Source organism: Onychostoma macrolepis, chromosome 21, assembly GCF_012432095.1.
Source record: "Onychostoma macrolepis isolate SWU-2019 chromosome 21, ASM1243209v1, whole genome shotgun sequence".
Taxonomy (NCBI): Eukaryota; Metazoa; Chordata; class Actinopteri; order Cypriniformes; family Cyprinidae; genus Onychostoma; species Onychostoma macrolepis.
In genome coordinates, this window is record NC_081175.1 from 17,037,273 (window position 1) to 17,064,602 (window position 27,330).

Genomic DNA, 27,330 nt, shown 5'->3' on the forward strand with positions numbered 1-27,330 from the left:
GTGTGATTTAAAAAAAAATAAAAAAATTCATGAAAAAATGATCAAAAAGATGGCAGATAGGGGACATGATCGGGGGAGCATGACTTCTTATGTTGAGAGAACACTTATTTCTCGTGGCCATGCTTTTAGAACCTGCCTGACCATAGCAACCTCGATATTCAAAAACTGATATTAGAATACATGAATAAAATGTTTTGAATTTAATAAAGCGCAGAATTAAGAAAATATTATATTAACCTACCTGTACATTGTGTGCATTATATTTTGTTCTTTCTTTCTTTCTTTAATTAAATTACGGGAATGTTACGGGCTCTCTGAACAGGAATTTAAAGGGGTCATATAATGCCCACTTTCAACAAGTTGATATTATTCTTTAGGGTCTTAATGAAAAGTCTGCAACATAGTTTGGTTAAAATTTAATTGGTAGTGTAAAAAACACCTTTTTCACCCTGTCAAAAACAGCTCTTGTCAGAGCAAATGGTATTGTGTCATTCTCCTTTAAATGTTAATGAGCTCTGCTGACTCCGCCCTCTCTTGGGAGCCGCTCTCTGAGGGACTGTTTACTTTAGCCGCATTCATCGTGAAACTTGCTAATTAGCACATTGTTAGGAAAGGCCATTTGCAAAGATTCATTTAAAAAACCTTGTACTCACTTTTTCTGGAGGTGAAGCTGAATCATGAATGATTCGCGCAAACATAGACACATTTAGGTAGATGGAGGGGCATTCTCTTCAGAACCAAACCTAATCCTCTTCAGCCGCTCAGATGACTGGAGTAAATCAGACTGCTATGTTCATTATTACATTCAACAACAAAACACCTCAATCGTTTAGGACGGAGTCATTCCTGTCTACATCTGCTCCGGCGGTGAAACAACTGATGACAGCTCACTCAGGGCCGGTCTGAGGTAAGACACCAGTGCAGTCTGTGCTAAAACTGTCAATCAATTATAATTTGCTTTAAAAACAATCGTGGGAGGGGCCTCCGTCCGTGTGACATCACACGGACAGACAGCTCGATTTGAGAAAGGGGTAAAGATTTAACAAGATTACAAAAAAAAGGGTGGTTGCGTACACACACTGCTGTCCTGGCTTGAGAGAGTAGATTTCTTCAATGAAGTCAGAGAAGCTCAAAAAGCAGAGTTTCAGATGCCAAAATAAGACTTTATTAAACAAAGTAACAAAGCCGAGAAGACAGCTGCCTCATCCACTGCCTCTAATTCTCTGTCTGTCCATACAGTACCGTTTCTAGGCATAGGCAAGCTAGGCGGTCGCCTAGAGCGCCACCAGCTGGAGGGGTGCCAATGAGCACGTACTGTCGCTACATTTTAACAGGGTTGTGATCAAGAGTGGCACGGACACTGAAATATGATTGCCGCCCCCACTGGATCCCCCAACATCATTGGGCTAGAGGACTGTCATTCTGACCATGCCTGTATGCCATTGGATCAGAGCGCTGTCAATTGCTGCCTCTGATTGTTGCATGCAAAGTTTGCATTCGGATTTGGAGCGCTCAACAATGCCATTAGATCAATGGGTTCTGTCAGTGTTTTGGCAAGGTAAGGCTTTTTTTTTGCCATGCAAGTTCAAAGGCCAATTTAAAATATTGGTACATAAAAAAGTGCACAAAACCAGTATTTTGTTTAGGCAGTATTTGTGACAGTCGAGAAATCATGTTTCATGTGAAACTGGTCTAAAAGGTGCCAATGCATTGTTAAAGGTTCAGTGTGTCATATTTAGGCTACATAAAGCTTTTACAGCCAATTAAAATCAATACAATTAAGATCAATACATACTTAAACCACTTTGTCAAATTTAATGCATCCTTATGGAAGTGTCGAAATGCTGAATCAATTAATTCGCTTCCAAAAAAAATTAAATATAAATAAAATTAATTCGCTTCCAACAGCGCTTAAAGGGAGCAGCGTCATACATATGGGCAGAGAGTCACGTTATTTAAAGCGGAAGTTCACACGTCAATGAGTAATAAAAGAACTACTAGCTGCATTCTGATTACTTTTATGTCACTGATCAGGCTTTTATAGGCCTATGTAGTTTGGGGTAAGAAAGGGTTTTATAGGTTTGACTGAAATAATATTGCAATAACTGACACAACAACAACAACAAAACAATTGAACAAAAAAAACAGATAAAGTCAAAAAGTAGCCATTGATAATATCTAAACATGTATCCAAATCCAAATGTAATAAAAATTAATTTATGTGTGATGACAATTTCTTAGCAACTAGGGATTGTTACATAGAGCTATACAGGCATCCAGTGGCTATAATGGTATCACAGATAATAAGTTGTGCAAAATGTTTTATCTTAACAGTCAATTTACAAATAGGCCTAATGCGATCAGATTTGTGGAACTCACAATGTGCTGAATTTCCACAAATTAGTGTCGTTACTATGACAACCAATTTAAATGTGACAAGAAACGAATGTCTGAAAAATAAATTATATATTATATATATATATATATATATATATATATATATATATATAGATGGGGCAATAATAGGGATTTCGCCTAGGGCGTCAAAATGGCTAGAAACGGCCCTGTGTCCATACATCCCTTTTATCCCTTTTTACTAACCAAATTTGTCTGGTTTTGCTGCAATTTATTACCAGCCCACTTGGCCTATTTTTATTGGTGGGATTTGGTCAGATCCACCATTGTTTAAGAATGGCTACATCAAAATGGTTACATCAAAACGGTTACATCAAAATGGTTACATTGAATCTGCAACATTAAATTAGTTTACACTCTAATGGAAAAACACCAGTATTCAAAAGTCTATGGGATAGACTCTCTATGTGCTTTCCCACGAAACAGTGGTGTTATTTTGTATCACTTTCAACCTTGAAAATCTTCCCCTTAAATTCTGTTCCCACACCAGTACTGCACAATGGATGGCTTCTTATATTTCACAATCTGTATTAAGACATCTAGTATTGGAATAATTCAGCATATTAATCAGTATATGGATTGCATTTTTTAAGTAAGATAATACCATATTCAGTATACCATGATATAGAGTAAAATGAGTAAAATAATACAATACTGCCAACACATATTTTTTAGTTCAAACAACTTGTAAAAGTGCATGTAGCATTATATGACCCCTTTAACATAGGCTAGGCCTAGGCTATACATTAAAAAAAAATAGGCTATATGCTAATTAAAAGGCTATATGCTAATAATAATAAGAAGAATATAGGTAGCCTAATATATAGCCTAATTTCTGCACTTGCTTAAATTCAAAACAAAATTTTAAAAGAATATTTAAGCTAAAATATTAATCTCATCCCAAAGTCTTTTAAATCCATTCACATAGGTTATTATTTTGCATTAGCCTACATTTTTTAGGCTAGCCTATTTATTTTATTTCCCACTTGGTCTCAGTTTTTTCTCCTCTGCGCTTTATACCTGCTCTGTAACCGAAGCTCCTTAACAGCCGACAAGATAAATTAGAATTAAATTAGGCCTAATAATGGATTAGAGTCTGTATAATTTTTATTATATATATTTTTTAACTTTAGTTTTAGGCCTATATGCGTAAATATGATAGCCTACACAAAAGAACAAGATTCACACATCACATACCTGCGCTTTTTTGAAAAAATAAAACCCAGGATAAATTAATAGGCTACATACAAAAAGAATAAATACGCAAAATGTATTTCACTTAGGTGCCTAATCAGGGGCGTAGATCACTTTTTCGGGCAAGTGTGTTCACAAAGAGGTTTTCAAGAGCCGGTGTGAATAAATCGTCGCCTTGGAATTATAAGGTTCTATCTGAATTCTGAGTGGTTTTGAGATATTGAGCTTTAAAGTTTTTGCATTACATATAGCAAAAATTATATAGGGAACGTCTCTTTCCTACATGAAAATGACAGAGACCCTAAATGTATTCTAAATATCAAAATCCTCTCAAATTTTTAAATGGAGATTTTTGGAACAGGTCAAATGCAGATAGAACCTTCTAATTCTAAAAAGTCATTTTCCGCTCAGAATTATAAGGTTCTATCTTGCAAAACATTAACTGAAGCAACAATTTTCAAGAAATAGCCTACAAATAGCTTTTTTATAATTTGCTTTAAAACATAAAATTAGTGTTGTAACAATGTGTCAACATGTATGAGAAAGGTAAATTTAATGCTTTCTTTATCACATTTATTCCATATTTTAGGACAAATATTTTTTTCTTGGTTTAGCTAGGATTATAGTGGGTAATTAAACACATTATTGAGGGAACAGTTAAGCCAGCTAACGTTACTCTAATCCATCTGACCAGGACTTTATTCCACAAAAAGCAGCACAGGGAAAATGGCATTAATCAGTATGGCCAAGATAACATGCTGACGTTTATTGTGGTAATTAAGACCCCATCATTTAAATAGCTGACTATTTGATATTTAAGGCTTAATGTTGTAAAAAAAAAAAAGAGTCATTTTAAGACTTTAAACTGCATGAATATTTCGCCAATCAGTAGGCCTACATACTCGGGTCTTTAGCGACCCAGACTTACATCCAGCATGGATGGATCTCTAATTGCTGCAATAGCAAACTCTCCTGATATTTTAAGAACAATTTTAAAAAATGTAATAAAAAAGAATAAAATAAGCATACTTCCTTACCTTTTGAAACTTAGAAGGGTTCGATTTGAGCAGATGATTTTACCATCACTGCCATCACTGCCAATACTGCCAGTGAAAAATCACGTCATCATTATGTTTTAAACAGTGGCACTTTGTGGAATAAAGGTGAATTGCACTTATTGATTCTGCAGACACGTGTGGATTAGTGTAATGTGGGACACTGACTAATGTGGGACACCTAAGCTTCAGTGCATTTATCTCTTCTTTTACAACATTAAAGTGAACATGCCTGGTGTTGAATTCAAGCAGGGGTGTCAAGTTATTGAAATCACTTGACTTTCTGGAAATTATGTCAGAAATGTGGCTATGAAAATCATCAAACAAGAAGTACTTCTTGTAAAGTTCACTGAAATGACAGTGGCATAGGATTTAGACACAATTAATGTTAAGGATATAAATCTGTCATAAATAAAACAATGTTAATTGTTATCAAATTATATTTGTGATGTATTTGTACATCAAAATTTGCAATAATATTGTTAAAATGTGTTAAGAATATTTTTTATTTGAAGCAATCTTTGTCATCCCACTTTAGAAAAGGATGTTTTCAAAAGTGGGACAGCATGTTTTGACTAATGTGGGACAGTCAAATATACTATGTTATTCAATTGTTATAAAATGTGTATTAAGAAAGTTAAATATCATACATGTATTTTTGAGCTTATAATGCAGCAATATTATTTGTTTTAAGATCCAGATTCAAAATTTAGAGACTAGAGGACAATGGGATCCTGGACCGTGATGAGTCCATGACTGCTTATTTCTGGTATGAAGTGTTTTTACCATTACAATTTGCTTAACACAAGCTTTTGAAAAAAGAAGTTTAATATTAGAAGTTTGTATAAGTTGAATAACGGTTTTAAAGGCATTCCATTTTCCAAATTTTTCATTTTATTTATTTATTTTTTAATTATGAAATCATTTTTTATTAAGTTCAATTTGACAGTTTTGACTTTATTACATATTATTATTGTTACTGCCAGAAATCTGACATTTTTAAAATCAATTATTTTAAATAATATATGATTTCTGTGTTATATTATTGTATTTAACATTCCATATATGAACATATAGGTTACTAGTTTTTTAGACTTATGAAGACAGCAAACACACTGTAGGCCTACTAAATTAATTAAGCAAACACGGGTATGCACATTTAACCATGAGTATAAAGTTTACTTTGTAAAAATTTGACTATTTATAACCCAAAACATGGTCTCCCAGATTTGAGCATGAGCTGTCCCACATTAGAAAATCCACAAAACGATTCGGCACAAGGAACACTAATATATGTGCCATTTCACCTTTAATTACAATATCTGAATAATTTCTTCTGATTTAGATAGAGAACATCTTGGGGATTTCATAATGATATAACATTTTGCTACCTGGTCTCATGGCATTTACGTCCCTGTCTGCAATTTTTAGCATGACATGAAATACGTACCAATAAGTACATATCACTGCAGTTTCCAAAATAAATGAACACTTTCACACAAATTTACAGAGTTGCGATCAATAAAGCGTAATTTTCACACAATTACTTTAAGAATATCATGCCATGACTTCAAAACAATATTAATATGCTGGGAGATTTGACAACTGATGGTTTTGAACGTTAGCATCTCACACATACAGCTTCATATCTATGGGTTTTCATAGATGATAAGTTTGTTCGGTAGCTCACGGAGTACGGAGACGAACTTAGGAGACAAGAAGCACCGGTTCAAATCCCACGTAACTACGGTTCGCAATACGTATCTGAAGCAACGTAATAAAAAAACAGCAATACGTACCAATATCTACGTAATAAAAACGTGCCAGGGTTCACATATTGAACCTGTGTTTTAGCGCCACTCAGTGGACATTTCTATTTGAAACTGCGGCGAAACGTGCAGCAAGGTACGTAAAAAAAGTGCGCAGAGGTACGTATTTTTATGAGACCAGGTTGACATTTTGATATATTGGTTTGGCTTCATATAGAAATATGATGCACAACTCAAAATTTCAAAATGTGTCCCACATTACCCTAATCCATATGACAAAGAAAGTTGATCCTGATTGGTCCTCTTGCGTACATTCGAAGTGCTGATTGGCTGATTCATAGATAGAACCTCATAGAACCAAGTTAGAATTCGACTTTGTAGATAGAACCTTTTTGTTTTCTAAATAAAAAGTCCTAAAATGTACAAAACTTTAAAAAAAAAAAAAAACTAAAAAAACATCACATAATGTAAATAAGTTGTCACAGAATAAGAATATGTGAATAACTAAATTTTGACAAAAATGTCAGATAGAACATTGTAATTCCAAGGCAACGAAATATAGATTTAAATTCAAAGAAACAGGATAGTCTGTGCATGACCTGATGTTTTATTCGGACCCAGAATAAGGCGAGATGAACATCACAGAGCGCTAAACACTCCGTGCGGTGTATATTTCATTCATACTCGAAGCCGGAGGGCGCTCTCGCCACTGTTGCCAACTAATTTTCAGAGGAAGTTGCTAAAGGCGGAACAATTTGTTGCTAAAAGTTGCTAAATGACGCTGTGACGTCACGGTGTCATGACATCATTACGTAATCGCAACACAAAACTGCATCTTCATGTAATATACAGAAAACACAATGAGTTTTCTCAAATTGACTGGCCACCTCAGCAAAAACATTATTTAAAATGTTAATTTAGATTTGTTTGAAAAAAAAATATATACGTGTAGTAGGCTATTTGTAAAAGTAATACAAACACAAGACCTTTTTGATCAGATATTTTTATTTTTAAATATAACACTGATATTGAACAGTTACACTCTTTTGAACAATCACAGTTTATGTAGTCTATTTTCTTTTTAACTTGTGAAATTAACAATTAACAACAATTAAAGCACTGTATTGGTAGTTAATATGCTACCTAAATGAACAACAATTATACATGTTAATAACAAGGTATCAGTAAATGAACAATTATATCAAACAATTGTAGCTAGCATTTTAACTTGAATGTGATATGATGTGTCTGTTGTTAGGCATCTCTTAGGATGGTGGTTCTTCTTGTCTGGTTAGCTGTTCAGTGTTTCCTCTTGCACTTTTTCATTCACAATTCAGTGTACACTGCCATTGATTCCACTAGTTCCAGAAACTCCATTCTTTGATTATTCATAGGTTAGCAAGCAAATCATCCTCATCTTCACTGTCCAGCTGCTCTGTCAATGAGCTGGTATCAGCAGAAGAGGATGGAATGGCTTTGAAACTGTATGCTGCGGTGGTGCCAAACTGTTGTAGAATGTCATTGGGTAGTTTATGCTGGTAACAAGTATCACCAGCCAGCTTCAGTCCATACCGCACAAGGAGTATGGAGTTAAGAGTGTGCAGTGACAGTCTATTTCTTAACCTTGACTTGACCACACTCATTTGGCTGAACAGCCGTTCAACCTCTGCATTTGAGTGTGGCAAGGAGAGGGCAGCCAGTGCAGCTTTGTACAGTTCTTCGAATGGTTTTGACCCGGAAGCATCTATGTAGTTATACACTTCGCTCCAAAACTCAATGGTATTTTCAGTTGATTCCCACCTCAACAAATGTATGTTTCTCCATTGGGAAACAATTTTATCAATTGTCTGGGGCTGGTACCCCAGTAGCTCAGCTACATTTCAGTGTTGCTTTTATTTTATATCATTTCAGTGTTGCTTTTATTGTGCTTCATTGTTTCCTTAACACTGAACAGATTTCGAGATTGCTTAGAGCAACAACATAGTTGATGCATCGTCTCCGAATGACCTTTTCGTCCTCTGGAGCAAGACTGAGCTGGGATATTGTGCTTTCAAAAAGGTACCCAAGATATGGTGCTGGTCTGAGATGACCATCAATGGCATCCTTCAGGACATCAATCTTTGCCATAGGATTGACTACTCTGCTGCAAACTGATGATAAGAGGTGAACCAGATTGTCCAAAAGCTTGACAGGATCTGTATGTTCACCCTCAAATGACTTCACTGCAACTTGTACTTCGGACAGGATTGATTTTAAGAATGTAAGGTAGACATAGTTGGTCTTGTCCATGTACATGGCATGGAGCACATCTGCCATGTAGCAATGCTCACTGGTCTTGGTCAACTCAAAGTGGAGTTTCAGTTCTTCCCATTGGTCCAATATACGAGTTACCGCAGGCTCAATCGATAGCCAACGTGTGGCACACACTTTGGTGATCTGCAGGGGTTTCTGACTACAATTAATGGTGGCATACACTGCTTTGTATGCCTCTCGCCGTTTTGGGAAAATCGAAAACCAGTTGTAGGTTTCCTGATTAAGTATTCAACACATATAGGGATGGTTTCTTTGGATGCTGCACTGACAGCCAGTTGTAAAGAATGGCACACACAGCGAATGAGTACCAAATTGGGCAAAGCACATTCTTCTTTTAAAATCTTGTGGACTCCATTGTGCACCCCAGTCATCACAGAGGCATTATCTGTGCCAATACCCTGAAGATTCTCTTTTTTAAGGTTACACTTTTCGAGAAACTCAACTATTGCCTTTGCTATTGATTTTGCATCACTCGCCTCCAATTCAACCAGCCCAAGAAATGTGGACACAAGTGTTCTTTTTTTAGCACTAAAATACCTAATCAGCACACCCAGGTATTTTGAGACACTGACATCAGTCGACTCATCCAAAAGCAGACTGAACTTCTCATCCCCCACATCTGTTGTTATCATTTTCAGAAAATAAGGAGCCAATACTCCCTTAATCATTTCTGTGCATTTGGTGCGGTGCATGTGGAAGTTTGTTGCTGCCACAGAATCTGAAAAGGCAGCTTTGCAAGCCATACCTAAATGGTCGCATGCTAGCAGTGAACAATGTTCCGCAATGGCCATTGCCATAGTAGCTTCTGCACTTTTGCAGTTATCCATTTTCTTAACTAGCTGTGGTAATGTATACTGCTTTGCTGGGTTATATGGTTTTGATCTATTTCTTAACCTTGACTTGACCACACTCATTTGGCTGAACAGCCGTTCAACCTCTGCATTTGAGTGTGGCAAGGAGAGGGCAGCCAGTGCAGCTTTGTACAGTTCTTCGAATGGTTTTGACCCGGAAGCATCTATGTAGTTATACACTTCGCTCCAAAACTCAATGGTATTTTCAGTTGATTCCCACCTCAACAAATGTATGTTTCTCCATTGGGAAACAATTTTATCAATTGTCTGGGGCTGGTACCCCAGTAGCTCAGCTACATTTCAGTGTTGCTTTTATTTTATATCATTTCAGTGTTGCTTTTATTGTGCTTCATTGTTTCCTTAACACTGAACAGATTTCGAGATTGCTTAGAGCAACAACATAGTTGATGCATCGTCTCCGAATGACCTTTTCGTCCTCTGGAGCAAGACTGAGCTGGGATATTGTGCTTTCAAAAAGGTACCCAAGATATGGTGCTGGTCTGAGATGACCATCAATGGCATCCTTCAGGACATCAATCTTTGCCATAGGATTGACTACTCTGCTGCAAACTGATGATAAGAGGTGAACCAGATTGTCCAAAAGCTTGACAGGATCTGTATGTTCACCCTCAAATGACTTCACTGCAACTTGTACTGGACAGGATTGATTTTAAGAATGTAAGGTAGACATAGTTGGTCTTGTCCATGTACATGGCATGGAGCACATCTGCCATGTAGCAATGCTCACTGGTCTTGGTCAACTCAAAGTGGAGTTTCAGTTCTTCCCATTGGTCCAATATACGAGTTACCGCAGGCTCAATCGATAGCCAACGTGTGGCACACACTTTGGTGATCTGCAGGGTTTCTGACTACAATTAATGGTGGCATACACTGCTTTGTATGCCTCTCGCCGTTTTGGGAAAATCGAAAACCAGTTGTAGGTTTCCTGATTAAGTATTCAACACATATAGGGATGGTTTCTTTGGATGCTGCACTGACAGCCAGTTGTAAAGAATGGCACACACAGCGAATGAGTACCAAATTGGGCAAAGCACATTCTTCTTTTAAAATCTTGTGGACTCCATTGTGCACCCCAGTCATCACAGAGGCATTATCTGTGCCAATACCCTGAAGATTCTCTTTTTTAAGGTTACACTTTTCGAGAAACTCAACTATTGCCTTTGCTATTGATTTTGCATCACTCGCCTCCAATTCAACCAGCCCAAGAAATGTGGACACAAGTGTTCTTTTTTTAGCACTAAAATACCTAATCAGCACACCCAGGTATTTTGAGACACTGACATCAGTCGACTCATCCAAAAGCAGACTGAACTTCTCATCCCCCACATCTGTTGTTATCATTTTCAGAAAATAAGGAGCCAATACTCCCTTAATCATTTCTGTGCATTTGGTGCGGTGCATGTGGAAGTTTGTTGCTGCCACAGAATCTGAAAAGGCAGCTTTGCAAGCCATACCTAAATGGTCGCATGCTAGCAGTGAACAATGTTCCGCAATGGCCATTGCCATAGTAGCTTCTGCACTTTTGCAGTTATCCATTTTCTTAACTAGCTGTGGTAATGTATACTGCTTTGCTGGGTTATATGGTTTTGATTTATTTATATGCTTTGCTGTAGTACAATGTTTTTTGATGTCATACATTTTTGCAAGCATATCTGATTTGCAGTTATCCCCAACTACTGGCTTCAGCCACCCTTTAAATTCAGGTACAGACTCCCACTCTTTTCTGTATTTCTGGTTGTACAGTTTTGATTGAGACATGTTGGTAGATGTAGTTAAGTCTCTTACAGATCAAAAATTCATGAACAGCTACATTCACTGAGTTTTAACTGTGGTTGTTGTTTTAATTATTTTATCAAAAATTGTGACATGCGTGCTTCTGCTGCTGCACCCAGCCAACAATTTTTTGCTGCTGCTGCAGCTTCTGTGCCTGGCTATTTAGACCTTATATAGCCACGCCCCTGCACTCATTGTCTTTAGTCTTGCGGTTTGTGTTTCTACAGCGATCTTAAGAATTTATGAATGAATCGCTCATCTTGAGTTAATTCTGCAGTCACTAGGCTACTGCTCTTTAGATTTGAGTCCCTTTTCAAAAGTTGCTAAAAGTAGCCAAATAAATTTTAAAAAATTGCTAAATTTGTTGCTAGGTGCTTTTTGAAAAAGAAGTTGCTAGGGTAGTCTGAAAAGTTGCTAAATCTAGCAACAAAATTGCTAAGTTGGCAACACTGGCTCTCGCGCAGAAAAGTCCTACCAGGAAATTCCTAATATGATAAATGCGTCCAGCTATCACTGTATGAAAACAGTTTGGACATATACGGTTTATCTGTGTTTTTCAAGTCATCTCCAGGTAATAAATAAACACAGTGCTAATTGACATGCATTCATTACAGTATAGAAACTATTCTGCCTTATTATGTGATTTTAAAAAAAAGTGTTTGTAGTATCATTATTATTGGTTATTGTCCAGCAGTGTATCTGATTTCTAAGCAAATTAAAAGCTAGAAATAAGAGAATAATTAAAGTTGCCTATAGGCTCCACTATCAGTCAAAAGTTTTTGAACAATAACATTTTTAATGCTTTTTAAAGAAGTCTCTTCTGCTCAGCAAGCCTGCATTTATTTGATCCAAAGTAGGCCTACATCAAAACAGTAAAATTGTGAAATATTTTCACTATTTAAAATAACTGTTTTCTATTTGAATATATTTTAAAATGTAATTTATTGTGATTTCAAAGCAAAAAAAAATTAGCATTACTCCAGTCACACAATCCTTCAGAAATCATTCTGATATTCTGATTTGCTGCTCAAAAAAACATTTATTATTATTATGATGTTGAAAACAGCTTAGTAGAATTTTTTCAGGTTTCTTTGATGAATAGAAAGTTCAGAAGAACAGCATTTATCTGAAATAGAAATCTTTTGTAACATTATAAATGTCTTTATCATCGCTTTTGATCAATTTAAACCATCCTTGCTAAATTAAGTATTAATTTTAATTTATTTTCCAAAAAAAAAAAAAATAAATAATAATAATAATAATAATTATACTGACTCTATAAGCTTTTGAATGGTATAGTGTATAATCAATGTTACACAAGCTTTTTATTTCAGATAAATGCCGATCTTTGGATCTTTCTATTCATCAAAGAATCCTGAAAAAATGTACTCAACTGTTTTAAATATTAATAATTAAAAAGGTTTCTTGAGCAGCAAATCAGCATATTAGAATGATTTCTGAAGGGTCATGTGACACAGGAGTGGAGTAATGATGCTGAAAATTCAGCTTTGATCACAGCAATAAATTATTTTTTTTCAATATATTCAACTAGAAAGCAGTTGTTTTACATAGTATTTTAGATCAAATAAATGCAGGCTTGGTGAGCAGAAGAGACTTCTTTAAAAAAAAAAAAAAACATAAAAAATCTAACTGTTCAAAATCTTTTGACTGGTAGGTTATATATATTACAGAAATGTTATATTGTGATGTTATATATATATATATATATATATATATATATGTGTGTGTGTGTGTGTGTGTGTGTGTGTGTGTATTACATTTCTGTCCCCCTCACTTGAAATGATGGCTTTGCCCCTGGGCCTAATTAACCAAACGAAAGAAAACGTTGTTCCATGGTTAAACAGTTTAAATAATCGCTCATGCACACACAACATGGTTATCACTTAGGCTATTCCTTAAAAACAACCAATGACTTTTTAAACCGTTTAACCGATCCTGGAGAACCCAAAGTCCTGCAGAGTTTAGCTCCAACATTAAAAACTCACATGCCTGGCTTTAACCCTAGATCTTGATTGGCTTGTTCAAGTGTGTTTGATTCAACGTGCCCCCTCAGATTTCTGAGCCAAGTGGATTTTGAATGCAGCAGCAGCTTATTATGAAAATATTCATGATATTTTTTATCTGATACAATCACACCTGTGTGATTAGATCGTTCAGTGCGGCAGAGCATCAGCTGCTAAATTCAAATTTGCGTTCGCGCTGGGCCAGAGACAGACGCTTTGAGACGGGTATAAACTATAAACGTACTTGGACGCGTTTGTACAGCGCTGCATTATAACCAATCACACGCGATTCTGTTGAGCTTATGAATGCAATGGCCAATCAGAGACCTTCAGATGAATCATCTCTGAAACTCGGTGTTTTGTTCACGTGATCGCTTACGAATGTAAGATATTCATTTCACAGTGTAAACAGCTTCAGTGATTTTAATGGGAGTTTTTGAGAGTGCCTGATCTCTGGCTAGACTGAATGAAAATCTTATTTGATAATGTAATGTTCTTTAGCCTAAGCTCTGTAAAATAGAAGTGTTATAATTAGTAACTTACAACAGGGCCTATTGTTATTAAATTCACATTAAATACAAAGTCAGTCGTGTTAAAAAACATTTTATGGCATATACACACATATCTGGTGATTATACTATTAGTCTACTTTGCCCATCACCATTTATTGATAAAATAACAATCTATGAAGGTGCAAAACGCATTTACTTACACATATTTGAGAATCGAGATATTTCCTAGTTAACACGATTGGAAATATTTCGAATAAAAAGGAAAAGAATAAATAAAACATAAGCCTACATCAGTTATACAGTGCTATAGTGGGGTTGCTGTGTGAAGAATATTAGGCTACATATTGGCCTGCATGGTATGTGCAGTATGGGTTAATATAATAATTCTTAATTCTGCACATTCTTAAATTCAAAACAAAATATTAATTTATTCATAATATCCATTTCTGAATATCAAGGTTGCTATGGTCACGCAGGTTTGTGCATTAATTGCCACGGGAAATAAATGTCATTCTTTCAACATAAAAAGTCGTGCTCCCCCGATCATGTCCACTCCCCTACCTGCCATCTTTTTGATAATTTTGTCATGAAAATATTTAAAATAACACATTAGGCCTACATATAATTATCACCGAAATAAATCCACAGCTGCACCGCGGCAACAAGTAGTGGTGTTTTCGTTATCAGCATTTGAAGGAATCCGGATTGAAGTTACTCACTCGTTAAAACAGTAACTTGGCGCCACCTAGTGTCTGTTTTAGTTTCATATTAAAGGTATCATTTAATTGATTGACATGTTGACATATTTTTGCCTTCAACATTTAAAACATTCATTTCATAACATTTTATGCATTTGTAGGCTAATTGCAGTGTAAACGCATTCAGTAATGATGGCTTTTGTTGACACTGATTGGATTTTTACTAGTAACAGCCCTTTATTATTTTTAACTGAATTTATCGATTGGAATTAAGAACGTGGCATTCCATATTCATGATGCATACATTTAATACGTTTTTTATTTTTTTAATTCCCCTGGACATCAGTTTGCAGGTTTGTTTCTGATGCTGTCAATGTTGTTTTTGGTTTTTGGTTACATTAAAAAAATGCAGTTAGCTCAAAAGCTGAGGGCACACAACAGGCGCTGTTAGGATGAGCATGATGCTTGTATGTTCAGTGCATGGCCTGTGTGTTTCACTAGCTCCGTTCCCATGGACACCTTTTGTTTGACCTAATTCTGGATATTTCCAGCCTAAAACATGTGATTAATCCGTATCTAAAGCAAAGACTATAGAATACCCAAGACATGTCACCAGGGCCATAGCCATTTTGACGCCCTAGGCGAAATCCCTATTAGTGCCCCCCATCTATATATATATATATATATATATATATATATATATATATATATATAATTTCTTTTTCAGACATCAGTTTCTTGTCACATTTAAATTGGTTGTCATAGTAACGACACTAATTTGTGGAAATTCAGCACATTGTGAGTTCTGCAAATCTGATCGCATTAGGCCTATTTGTAAATTGACTGTTAAGATAAAACATTTTGCACAACTTATTATCTGTGATACCATTATAGCCACTGGATGCCTGTATAGCTCTATGTAACAATCCCTAGTTGCTAAGAAATTGTCATCACACATAAATTAATTTTATTACATTTGGATTTGGATACATGTTTAGATATTATCAATGGCTACTTTTTGACTTTTATCTGTTTTTTTTGTTCAATTGTTTTGTTGTTGTTGTGTCAGTTATTGCAATATTATTTCAGTCAAACCTATAAAACCCTTTCTTACCCCAAACTACATAGGCCTATAAAAGCCTGATCAGTGACAAAAGTAATCAGAATGCAGCTAGTAGTTCTTTTATTACTCATTGACGTGTGAACTTCCGCTTTAAATAACGTGACTCTCTGCCCTCTATATGTATGACGCTGCTCCCTTTAAGCGCTGTTGGAAGCGAATTAATTTTATTTATATTTAATTTTTTTTGGAAGCGAATTAATTGATTCAGCATTTCGACACTTCCATAAGGATGCATTAAATTTGACAAAGTGGTTTAAGTATGTATTGATCTTAATTGTATTGATTTTAATTGGCTGTAAAAGCTTTATGTAGCCTAAATATGACACACTGAACCTTTAACAATACATTGGCACCTTTTAGACCAGTTTCACATGAAACATGATTTCTCGACTGTCACAAATACTGCCTAAACAAAATACTGGTTTTGTGCACTTTTTTATGTACCAATATTTTAAATTGGCCTTTGAACTTGCATGGCAAAAAAAAGCCTTACCTTGCCAAAACACTGACAGAACCCATTGATCTAATGGCATTGTTGAGCGCTCCAAATCCGAATGCAAACTTTGCATGCAACAATCAGAGGCAGCAATTGACAGCGCTCTGATCCAATGGCATACAGGCATGGTCAGAATGACAGTCCTCTAGCCCAATGATGTTGGGGGATCCAGTGGGGGCGGCAATCATATTTCAGTGTCCGTGCCACTCTTGATCACAACCCTGTTAAAATGTAGCGACAGTACGTGCTCATTGGCACCCCTCCAGCTGGTGGCGCTCTAGGCGACCGCCTAGCTTGCCTATGCCTAGAAACGGTACTGCATGTCACTCATATAGTTTTGAATGGGGAAAAATGCAACGCTCAATATGGCCGCTCAATCGCAGGAAGCCCCGCCTTCTGAATGAAAGAGCCAATCACTAATCGGTAAAGTTAACGCGTCCCTGCAGCTGCCGTTAGAAGTCCCGGTTGCTATAGAAACAGTCAGCGTTTTGAGACGTGCGCTAAGAACTGCGCATGCGCACTGGCTGATCTAGCCTGAAAAAAAGCTTTTATAAGGCTATTTGAGCAAAAGAAACAACATTTATTATACAGTTGTTGTCAGATTTCTTTGGTGATTTCAAATATGAAATTTAATTGTAAGCTTAGTGAACAGTTTTGGAGAATTTGATGTTTCCCCATTCAAAGAGATAGGAGCTGCACTTGGATGCCCGAGAGGCGTTTCAAAGATGGCCGCCGAGTGACATGATTTGCCTTAAAGAGAATTTAGCTGTGTCCGAAATCGTTCACTCATTCACTCATTCACTAATCCCTATATAGTGTAAGGCAGTTGAGTGGACTATATTAGAAAGGAGTGAACGAAATGAAGTGAACGGATTCGAACGGTGACGTGTACACTGCGCGTGAGACTTGGCTGTTGCAAAAACATCTTAGATGTACTTTTATATTTCATGAACCTCATTTTAGAAAATAATATTAATAGCAATAACACTTAAAATGACTATTGTAATCAGCTTTGTGGTTTCATTGATGGTATATTATTCATTTGTTCTGTAATATGGTCATAATCATTAAATACTATTAAAATATTGTCAACAAAAATAAACTCACATTAGCACATATTAATAATTGTATGTATTTATTGTTTGTAGTATCTTGAAACTCTCCCGAGCAGCGTTTTTGCACTCAAATAAGATGACCGTAGAGCGCCCTCAGGCGACCGTTAATTTGACATCTGAATGAATACAATACCAACAAACATTTTTTTTAAATCCACCAAATTCATCATTTTTGTAAATTAAACGGCATCTCTCGTTCAAACTCGCTCGCTCACACTCTCTCTAACAGCTCGTCGGTTCTCCGCATTGGAGTGCTTCAGCGAGTGTACATCGGTTGTACACTCGAAATCAGAATGCATTGTGGGTAAAAAGTAGTGAACGAATGTAGGGAATGAAGTCGTTCACTCAGAATTCGGACAGCACTACAAAATGGCTGACACCCGATATAGTGCACTATATAGTGGATAGGGAGCGGTTTCGGACACAGCATTTGTCTAAAGCCATGTCTACACCAAGAGAACCCATTATAATCAGCTGATGCGGTGACTGTCCACACAGGAAGTGGCACGAGGCGACAAATCTTCTACAGTAACTGATAATTCCTTCTATTCCGAATCTTGGAAACATGCGTTGAAAGTGAAACCTAAAAAAACAGTGCGCATAAGAGAGCGATTGCACGCGATTGCACGTTTTCGCGAGCTTCAGTAAATGCAAAAGAAATAACACTTACCAGTTATGATAGTTTATGAACATCAGGTGCAGCGGTCACATAAATTCTGCCGAGTTTTTGGATGGTTGTATTATACAATCTTGTACAAGACGATAATTCTTCCACCATACAAATTATGGTAATTTTCGTCAGTTAAGGCTCATTAGCATTCGGACTGCTTTAAATCAGACACAGAGATGTAGTGCAGTAAGATCGCGTTTATTTGATTTATTTAATAATTTATTTAAATTAGAGAGAGAGAGACAGAGAGAGAGGGAAGTTGCGTGTGTGAACCTGCATCTGCGCATCTCTCTACAAACAATGAGGCCCGAGCCCGACCCAAGCCTGAAGCTATTCATTAAACATTAACCCGAACCCGACCCGAAACCCGAAAGTATTTCGGGACCCATCGGGCTCGGGTCAGGTAGCAGACCTCTAGCTTGGGCACAACAAGGTGTCACTGTGGCCTCAAAGCTTAAAGGGATATTTCACCCAAAAATGAAAATTTGATGTTTATCTGCTTACCCCCAGGGCATCCAAGATGTAGTTGACTTTGTTTCTTCAGTAGAACACAAACGAAGATTTTTAACTCAAGTCTGCAGTCTGTCAGTCCTATAGTGCAAGTCAATGGGCACACAATCTTTGACTTGTGTAAACACGTAGTTTACGCAAGTCAATGCTCCTGGATGAGTTCGCGCGAGCAAACGTAATCTTTTAAGTTTAAGTCTGTTTGAACAATCTGGAAAAGCACAAGTAATTACCATTTTGATTAGCCGTCATACCCACAATCTCTTTGCACTGTGTAAACAATGAGTGACGTATATGCGTGACAGATCACTTCCGGCACTTGCGTAAACTACGCCATACAGACATCACACACCGGATGCCGTGCACGCGCTCAGAGCAGTTGGACATAGTGGTGTATTAGAGGTAAAAAATGATGAAAATACTGTTCAGTTTCTCGCACAAACCGATCGTTTCGTGTCTTAGGACATCAATGTATCGTCACGAGCCGCAGGGTTTAATTTGGATTTGTCTGTGCATGTTTTTTTTACTCTCAAAGATTGTGTGCCCATTGACTTGCATTATATGACCGACAGACTGCAACGGTTTGAGTTAAAAATATTCGTTTGTGTTCTACTGAAGAAACAAAGTCAACTACATCTTGGATGCCCTGGGGTTAAGCAGATAAACATCAAATTTTCATTTTTGGGTGAACTATCTCTTTAACCCTTGACTACTCTGGCTTGATTGCTATTCCTGAGGTAAAACACGCCCTCCTCATTACCCTACAGACAAAAAAATGCAGAAATAAATAAATGTGGAAATAAATAAATAAAAAAATGTGGGGGAAAAAAATACATAAATAAGGAAATAAAATTATAAATAATTATTTATTTTTGCTTTTTTTACTTTTCTTTGTATATTTATTCATTTATTTGTGCTTTTTTACATTTCTTTGTACATTTATTTATTTATTTATTTCTAATTATGGCAGGATTGGCATTCCATATTAGTTGAAGATGCTCTCCACAGACTGTAGATTTAGTTGTTTGTACCTCCATTGTTCATTATTTGTGTCAGTTCTGCAACACAAGTGCAGATTCTTATCTGTTGTGTTTAGTGGAGCAAAGTTATTCCAAGAATTTTATCGCACTAACAGAAGGATAACCGTCGTTATCACAAATCACTACGGAATGTATTTGATTATGATAAGGAAACTATTTCGCTCCGGGGCGCGTAGTGGCGCACTACTCTTGACGCTATATGAGTCTCTGTTCACTGCAACCAGTGAAGAAGACAAGAAGACGTCAGCTGCGATTCAAATTTTACCGCTCGTTGCTGCAGAGCGAGACGACTGGTTTTTTTTTTTTGTCATACTTTTGTGCGTTAGTACGGTACAACGATGTCTTGTCGCAGAAGGTAAGTGTGTATAAGTCGAGAATGTTAAACTGCTAAACCAGCGCTAGGTTAAGTTATATTATGGCCATGTCTCATTATCTTGTCTATGGCTGGTAATACAAAACACACGCTAGTTACATACATTAACGGTACGTTAACGTTACCTCTTTTTGATTATGCAGCGAGTTTTACTGACGCTGTAGTAATTTTAAATAACTAACGTTAAAGTCTTGCTGATCTGTTTTGTTTTCGTGAGCCTTATTTAGGTGTTAATGGGTGTTTAAGAGGTTAAACAATGTTAAAAGAGTAGTTCAGCCAAAAAATAAATATAATAATATTATATATTCTGTCATCATTTGCTCACCCTTATGTTGCTTTAAAACCGTTTAATGTTCTTCTCTTGAACTTAAAAGGTGATGTGTCTTAGTCACCATTCACTTTCATTGTGTGCCAAAAAGATGCAGTGAAATTGAATGGAGACTGACACTGTGTTGGTCCAAACACCACAAGATCCAAAAGTATTCGTTTAAGCTTATTTATTTCCTTGCGTTTTCATGAGCAGTGAAGCTCTGGCATACTCTCTGGTGACTGAGATCAATCATGCCATGGCCAGGCTTGTGGACATATGGGACAGTATCGGCATCATGGAGGAGCAGAGGGTAGAACGAATGCAAACTGTGAAGAAACATATAGATGTAAGTAATGCCTTTGCATGCAACTCATCTCTCACCAGTTTCTGATTGATGCTTACTCTAAATTAAACATGATTTATAGGAGCTTTTGCATTCAATGATCATGGAGGAAGAGGCCTTAAAGCATCGCATCAAAACCGATGTCATTACGTTCCAGAAACAATTGGATACACTGTGCTTGGAACTGGGACTGGAACTACACAAAGTAAGACAAGACCTGTAAAGTATTGTAGTAATCAGGCATTGTAAACTATTGATGCTTGTCTGAAATTCTTTGCTGTTTTTCTGATTGTTATCCTGCAATCTTTTATAGTTTGAGCAAGATCTTACGGTCCTCCAGATGGAGAAGAACCTGCGGTGCCATGTTGAATCTCTTCTAAAGGAGAAGAATGAACGTTTAAGAGAGCTGAGTGATTTGAAGAAGCAGGATGAGGATTTGTGCGTGACTTTATGCGCTACGCCATATTACATCCCATCGGGAAGTGTGCCTTCTCAAACCCAGCTGCAGGAACTCCAAGAACATGTTGAGAAACTCGTCAAAGAAAAAGTATCTATCCTTTTTCTCTTTGGAACTGTTCTGATCAGTCATGAGTTTCTGTCCTGGATGCTTTTGTGATTTTTAGCTCTCTGTTTGTAGGTGAGCAGGGAGAAAGTGTTCTCTGGGCTCAGGGAGGACATCAGGAGTCTGATGAATGAGATGGGACATGAACCAGAGAGCAGCCTGGAACGAGAGTCCATCTGCCCTGACACTGATATATTTCTGCTCACACATGATAATATCAAAGCCTTGAAACTGCTGCTTAGCCAGGTGCTAATTTTTATCCCTTTAAAAAATAAAACAAAATACCAGTTGCAGTTATTGAAGTGTAAATGTCATTGATATATATGTGAAGAGTTCAGATGCAAAAGCCTCTTAAATGCCATCTGAAATTTTCATCTAAAATGAGCATTTTTATCAGGCTGCTATGTTTAGGTTCAGTAATGGCAATTTATAGGTCCTTTTCTATGCAATTAAAGTGAAATAACTAAACATAAATATAGGAGTCTGATAAAAATGCTCATTTTAGAAGAAACTTTCAGACGGCACTTTGAGGCTTTTGCTTCTGAACTAATATATATACTTTTTTTTTTTTTTTTTAACACTGATATTGTGAACTGATATTGTCTACACTGATGCTTACATATGTCTTTTTTTTTTTTTCCAAATTTTATACAAATGTTTTTTTTTTTTTGCATGGATACTGTCTTCTAAAAGCATTGCATGAGCTAGCAGTGCCATCTAGTGGCTGTGTAAGAACAAGCTTAGCATCTTAACTAGGGTCCAAAATTAAATCTTACCAAGCACCAAACATGAATAATTGGCTATAAAGTATAAAAAGATGAATATATATATATATAAATAGATACTTGCCAGCTGGCTGATAACCATTATTACTTTTTATCATTATTGTACTAATAATAAATATTTTTTCCACCCAGCTTGAAATGAAGAAGGAATCCTTGATTTCAGCCCGAGACAAACTCAAAGAGCGAGCTACGAGCCTGTGGAATCGTCTGAGTTGTCCTGAGCCGGAAGGCGAGGCGTTCCGAGAGGCTGCCATGAGCACTCTCTCTGATGATATCAGACGGGTGAGAGCTTTTGCATGTAACCCACAGGATGTCCTATCAATGGATCTTAACTCTCCTTGTGGTTTACCAATGAGTGCTAATGGAATGCATTTCCTCTTGCAGTGGCAGGGCTATGTGGAACATCTGGAAGAGCTGCAGATGGCTCAGCTGGAGGAGGTTATTGATAAGGTCCGACAGGAGCTTGTGGTTATGTGGGACAAATGCATGCTTGGACCAGACCAGAGAGAACCGTTCAATGTTCACTTCTGTGATGGTAAGTTGCCTGAACCTTGATATTCAAACTTAAAAGCAGTGAGGTAACTTTTATAATACTAAATTAATTTCAATTCTCAGCAAACACCGATGTGTGATTTAAAGGTATAGTTCACCCAAAAATGAAAACTCACACTCAGGCCATTCAAGATGTAGATGAATTTATTTCTTCATCAGAACAAATCCAGATGGAGGAGGAAAAAAAAGAAAAAAAACCTCATCCATCGAAATATTCAGTAACACTTTATTTTAGGGTCTCTTAACTAGTTGCTTATTAGCAGGCATATTACTAGAATATTAGCCATTTATTAGTAGTAATTAAGAACATATTAATGCCTTATTCTACATGACCTTATTCTACATCCATAATCCTACGCAATACCTAAACTTAACAACTACCTTAGTAACTATTAATAATAGCAAATTAGGAATTTGAGGGAAAAGTCGTAGTTAATTGTGAATGTGTTCCCTATTCTTAAGTGTTACCAAATATTCATTTAATTGTAGTTAGTTAATAACAAATGGTATCATAATAAAGTACATCAAATATTTTATTGATTACCAACCCTGATTAAAACCATTAAACAGACAAAAAACTGATTCTTTGCCAATTGAAAATGGCTTTAATTTAACTCTGGTTGAACAGATCACTACACAGAGGAGCTGCTGGCCCTCCATGACACCGAGTTGCTGAGAATGAAGGCTTTCTATGAAGCAGCACAGCCCATACTGGAGGACCTGGAGAAATGGAAGAGAAACTGGGCTCTCTTTCAAGAGTTTGAGGTTCTCACAAGCATCTCACATGTCCCATGCTTAAAATGAACCCAGCCTTATGTGGTTTCACCCGTGTCATTTTCTATGTTTCGCTTACCAGAGAAAGGCTGCAGATCCAAATCGCTTTAGCAACAGAGGAGGATCTCTGCTCAAAGAGAGTAAGGACAGGGCCAAAGTGCAGAAACTGCTCCCAAAGGTACTTGCACATTGGCTGTTAAAGAGTTTTATTTTTTTTTAACCATGTAATTTTTATCTTAAAGGGATAGATTACGCAAAAACAAAAATTCTGTCATTAATTACTCGCCCTCATGTCGTTCTAAATCCGTAAGGCCTTCGTTCATCTTCAGAACACAAATGAAAATATTTTTGATGAAATCCGAGAGCTTTCTGACTCTGCATTGACAGCAATGCAACTACCTCGTTCAAGGCCCAGAAAGGTAGCAAGGACATCATTACTAACTAATAACAGTCATTATTTTTGTTTTCTTAGTGCACAAAAAGTATTCTCATAGCTTCATGAACTTAAGGTTGAACCACTGATGTCACATGGACCGTTTTAATGATGTCCTTACTACCTTTCTGGGCCTTGAATGTGTCAGTTGCGTTGCTGTCTATTTGTATAATTTGTATTCCGAAGATGAACGAAGGTCTTAGGTCGAAGGTCTTGGAACGACATGAGGAGTTAAGACAAGTTGTGGTTGTAATGTCAATTTGCCTTTGTATATCTACACAAACAGCTGGAAGAGGATTTAAGAAGCCTTGTGGAAGTTTGGGAAAAGAACCAGGGGACTTCCTTTCTTGTGCAAGGTCAAAGGATCATGGATTACATCTCCAGCCAGTGGGAAGAGCATCGTTTGCAGAAAGACAAGGAGAAGAATGAACGGGTGAGATTCCCTTGGTGCTTCTCATTTCTTATTTGTGCACCCTCGTTTCCTTTCTTCACATCTTAGCTCCACCCCTTTAGGATGAGAGGGAAGGATGCAAGGAAAGAAAATGAGGACGGAGCCTTTAAAGGAAAGCTTATTTGTATATTGGAATATTCTTGATCACTCAAGCGTCACTTCAAAGCATCATCAGCTGCACTCAAGTGATCTGCCCTTATGTTGTTAAAGTTTGGTTATATAATACAAAGCCTTGAATATTTAATTCAGTTTAAGTAATGAAAAGTACCCGCATAATATCAGATGGTGTTTAGACACACAAGAAGTAGCATTTACCTACTTTGTTCAGAAATGTTTTGAAAGATTTAATTTACTAAACTGTGTCTTCCAGATGACAAAGAAAACTGAAACTTCTCAGTTTAAAACTCCTACAAAGAGACCCCTCGGATTAACATATACCACCCCCACCCCTAACAAAATTAAAAAGGTATGCGTTTTCTCACTAAGCGTGGATGTGCAAAAACAAGCCTTTTATCAAAACACGTAATCTTCCAATTGTTTCAGACGGCCAATATGTTGGCACCTCGCACTGCCACCGTGAGCAGCGCCAGCAGCAGCAGTGGCAGCTCATCCACCACATTTCTGTGTGTGCCAGGAAGACCTCAACTCTCTGCCAAGGTTAAAACCATCTGCCTGGGGCATTCCAAACTCAATTCAACTCTCTGATCAAAGCTTTTGGGATTGTGGTTAGACACAAGTTCAGTGTTAAAATAGAGAAGTTCCAAAAGCTAACACTAGATGACACTGTTGCATCAACAATAATCAGTACTCTGTGTAAAACCGTAGGTCAAGTTCTATCATCTGTACATGTCTTAATATTAAAGATCAGTGATGTTTCTTAATTTTTGTGTTTTTTTCTTTGGTGTAACAGAGGACCAAGACTACAGAGGCCAGTTCTGGCACACGTGTGCCGCTGCAGGAGTTCAACAGTGACAAGAAACCGGTTCCAATGAGCTACTCGGCCTTTACTGTAAGCTCAATCACTCTGCATTAGACCACTTCCCCGGATGTATATTAACTCCAAATGGAGCATCTGTGATAAGAAGGATGCTCATTTGTGACCGCTAATTCCCCTGAGAGAGATCATTAACATTTTAAGGCCCACACATAATAATGATTCAGTGTTCAGTTAGTAAAGATGTTAACATGTTTTATCTTGTTTCCCATTACAGACCGAGCTCTCCAAGAAAGCCAACACTGATGCGTTTCTCAATTCCACTGTTAAAGACATGCTTTGATTGGACTGCCAATATTTGTTACTTTTTTATTATTTATTTTTTTTTAATGAGGTATAGGTCACAAATATTAATGTCAGGATTGAGACTGTACAGGATACAACTATTCTCAGGTGTTTGTCTTATTTACCTTTTGACCAATGCAGTGACTTTCCAGAGACATTGTTTTTAAAAATCACAATTATATATGTTTTATCTTGCTTTTTATTTTTTGTCATTGTTTACTTGCCTAGTCAGATTCTGTATATATTAGCTCATAAAAGGTCAGTCATTCCCTTGTTCATATACAGCACTTTTAATAAAATGTTTTTTTTTATACATTTCAAAGTTGGCTTTTTTTTATTTATTTTTTACGACTACAGTTCTTTAAATATCTCTACCCTGAATTACTAGAAATGGTGACTGCACACTACTGCACAAAAGTGGGCTTTTATTCAGCTAGGATGCATTAAAATTGACCAAAAGGAGAACACAGACGAGTCTATTTCTAATAAATCCTGTTCTTTTGAACTTTCTATTCATCAAAGAATCCTGTAAATTTATTGTTTCCACAAAATTCAGTACAACTGCTTTCAACATTTATTATATTATCAATGTTAATTGAGCATCAAATCAGCATGTTAGAATGATTTCTGAATGATCATGTGACACTGAAGACTGGAGTAATGGTTCCAAAAATGTAGCTTTGCCATCACAAATGACATTTTAAAATGTATTAAAATAGAAAACAGCTGTTTTAAATGGGGATATTTCACAATAATGTCTTTACTGTATTTTAGATCAAAAATGTCTTGGTCGTAAGAGACAGTAAAAAAAAAAAAAAATTGACTGCCCCTAAACTTTTGAACAGTAGTGTGTATTATGAGTGAATGTCAAAGTACTAAAGAAATCTTGGCATTATTATTTTTCGTCATTTTGATTGTCTAGCAGAATATAAAACATCTGTTGTGTGGCCTCATGCTAGAATAGCTGCTTTAAAACTTCACGTTTGAAATCATCTTCACATTTGTTTCGCAAATGGATAGTAATTTAGATCTTTGATGGTCGAGTTTGAATTTTTGAGTGGCACTCGATGCCTCGACATGTAATTGGCTCATTTGGGCAAAACAATGTAATGGCCTGATCAAGCTAATGCTTTCAAGGCCATATGAAGCATTACACAATTAAAATATGTCAGCATTTAGCTGTCTCCTAGGAACCTCCATCGAACTGTCTGGAGCACAATGGAAAGAACAATGGCACATCAATCAAACAGCAGCTTTTATGTAATGGATGAGAAGAGTCGAACACATGCAGTGCAGAGTAACAATGTAGTTTTATATAGTTTTATGAAACTTTGACAACAGATTTTTTTTAAATTCATCATCCAGATACACTGTACATTAAATTACGTTTGATTACACAGGTATACAATAAAAGTACAAATGTCACACAGTGACAAGCCACTGCTTCTTTTCACAGAAGTCAAAACTGTACATGTACAACATAAATACATTTATGAATAAAGAGGGAGTATCAACTCCTTAGTCTGAAAATGAGCATTTTGAGGTTCAATGGATGCAAGCATAACCGCATGCTTAAATGACAAGCCGTTTGCGCCTGTCTGCTGAGCAGTATATATTTATCATTGCTAGCCTTTACAGCTGAAGCAGAAATGTTCCTCCTAACTTGAAAGATGAGAACAACTACACAAATGAGAAGCAGTACGTTGACATCCCCATATAGCTTGAAAAATGTTCAAGGGGACAAAGAAAGATCTCTTTGAAGGAATAGTTCGCCCAGATATTAAAATTTGCTTAATATTTATTCACCCTCAGGCTACATGCTGAAGATGAGTTTGTTTCTTCTTCTGAACAAATTTGGAGAAATTTAGCATTATATCACTTGCTCACCAATG

At 36.6% G+C, this 27,330-nt stretch overlaps 1 protein-coding gene across 2 annotated transcripts; it reads left to right on the forward strand.

Annotated features, from left to right (window-relative positions):
- The first annotated feature begins 793 nt into the window (after window positions 1-793).
- On the forward strand, window positions 794-25,900 carry zgc:86764 (uncharacterized protein LOC797431 homolog). Of its 2 annotated transcripts, none has more exons than XM_058758193.1 (14): window positions 794-907; window positions 20,473-20,605; window positions 20,685-20,807; window positions 20,916-21,149; window positions 21,240-21,410; window positions 22,082-22,231; window positions 22,334-22,484; window positions 23,130-23,266; window positions 23,358-23,453; window positions 23,995-24,141; window positions 24,530-24,625; window positions 24,703-24,816; window positions 25,070-25,168; window positions 25,371-25,900. In XM_058758193.1, the coding sequence occupies exons 2-14, from the start codon at window positions 20,516-20,518 to the stop codon at window positions 25,434-25,436; spliced, it is 1,674 nt and encodes a 557-aa protein (XP_058614176.1). In that variant the 5' UTR covers window positions 794-907; window positions 20,473-20,515; the 3' UTR covers window positions 25,437-25,900. The 2 variants fall into 2 exon arrangements, with proteins under 2 accessions (XP_058614176.1, XP_058614175.1); XM_058758192.1 differs by lacking the exon at window positions 794-907 and adding an exon at window positions 19,782-19,931 and having other exon boundaries at window positions 25,371-25,899.
- The last annotated feature ends 1,430 nt before the right edge of the window (window positions 25,901-27,330 follow it).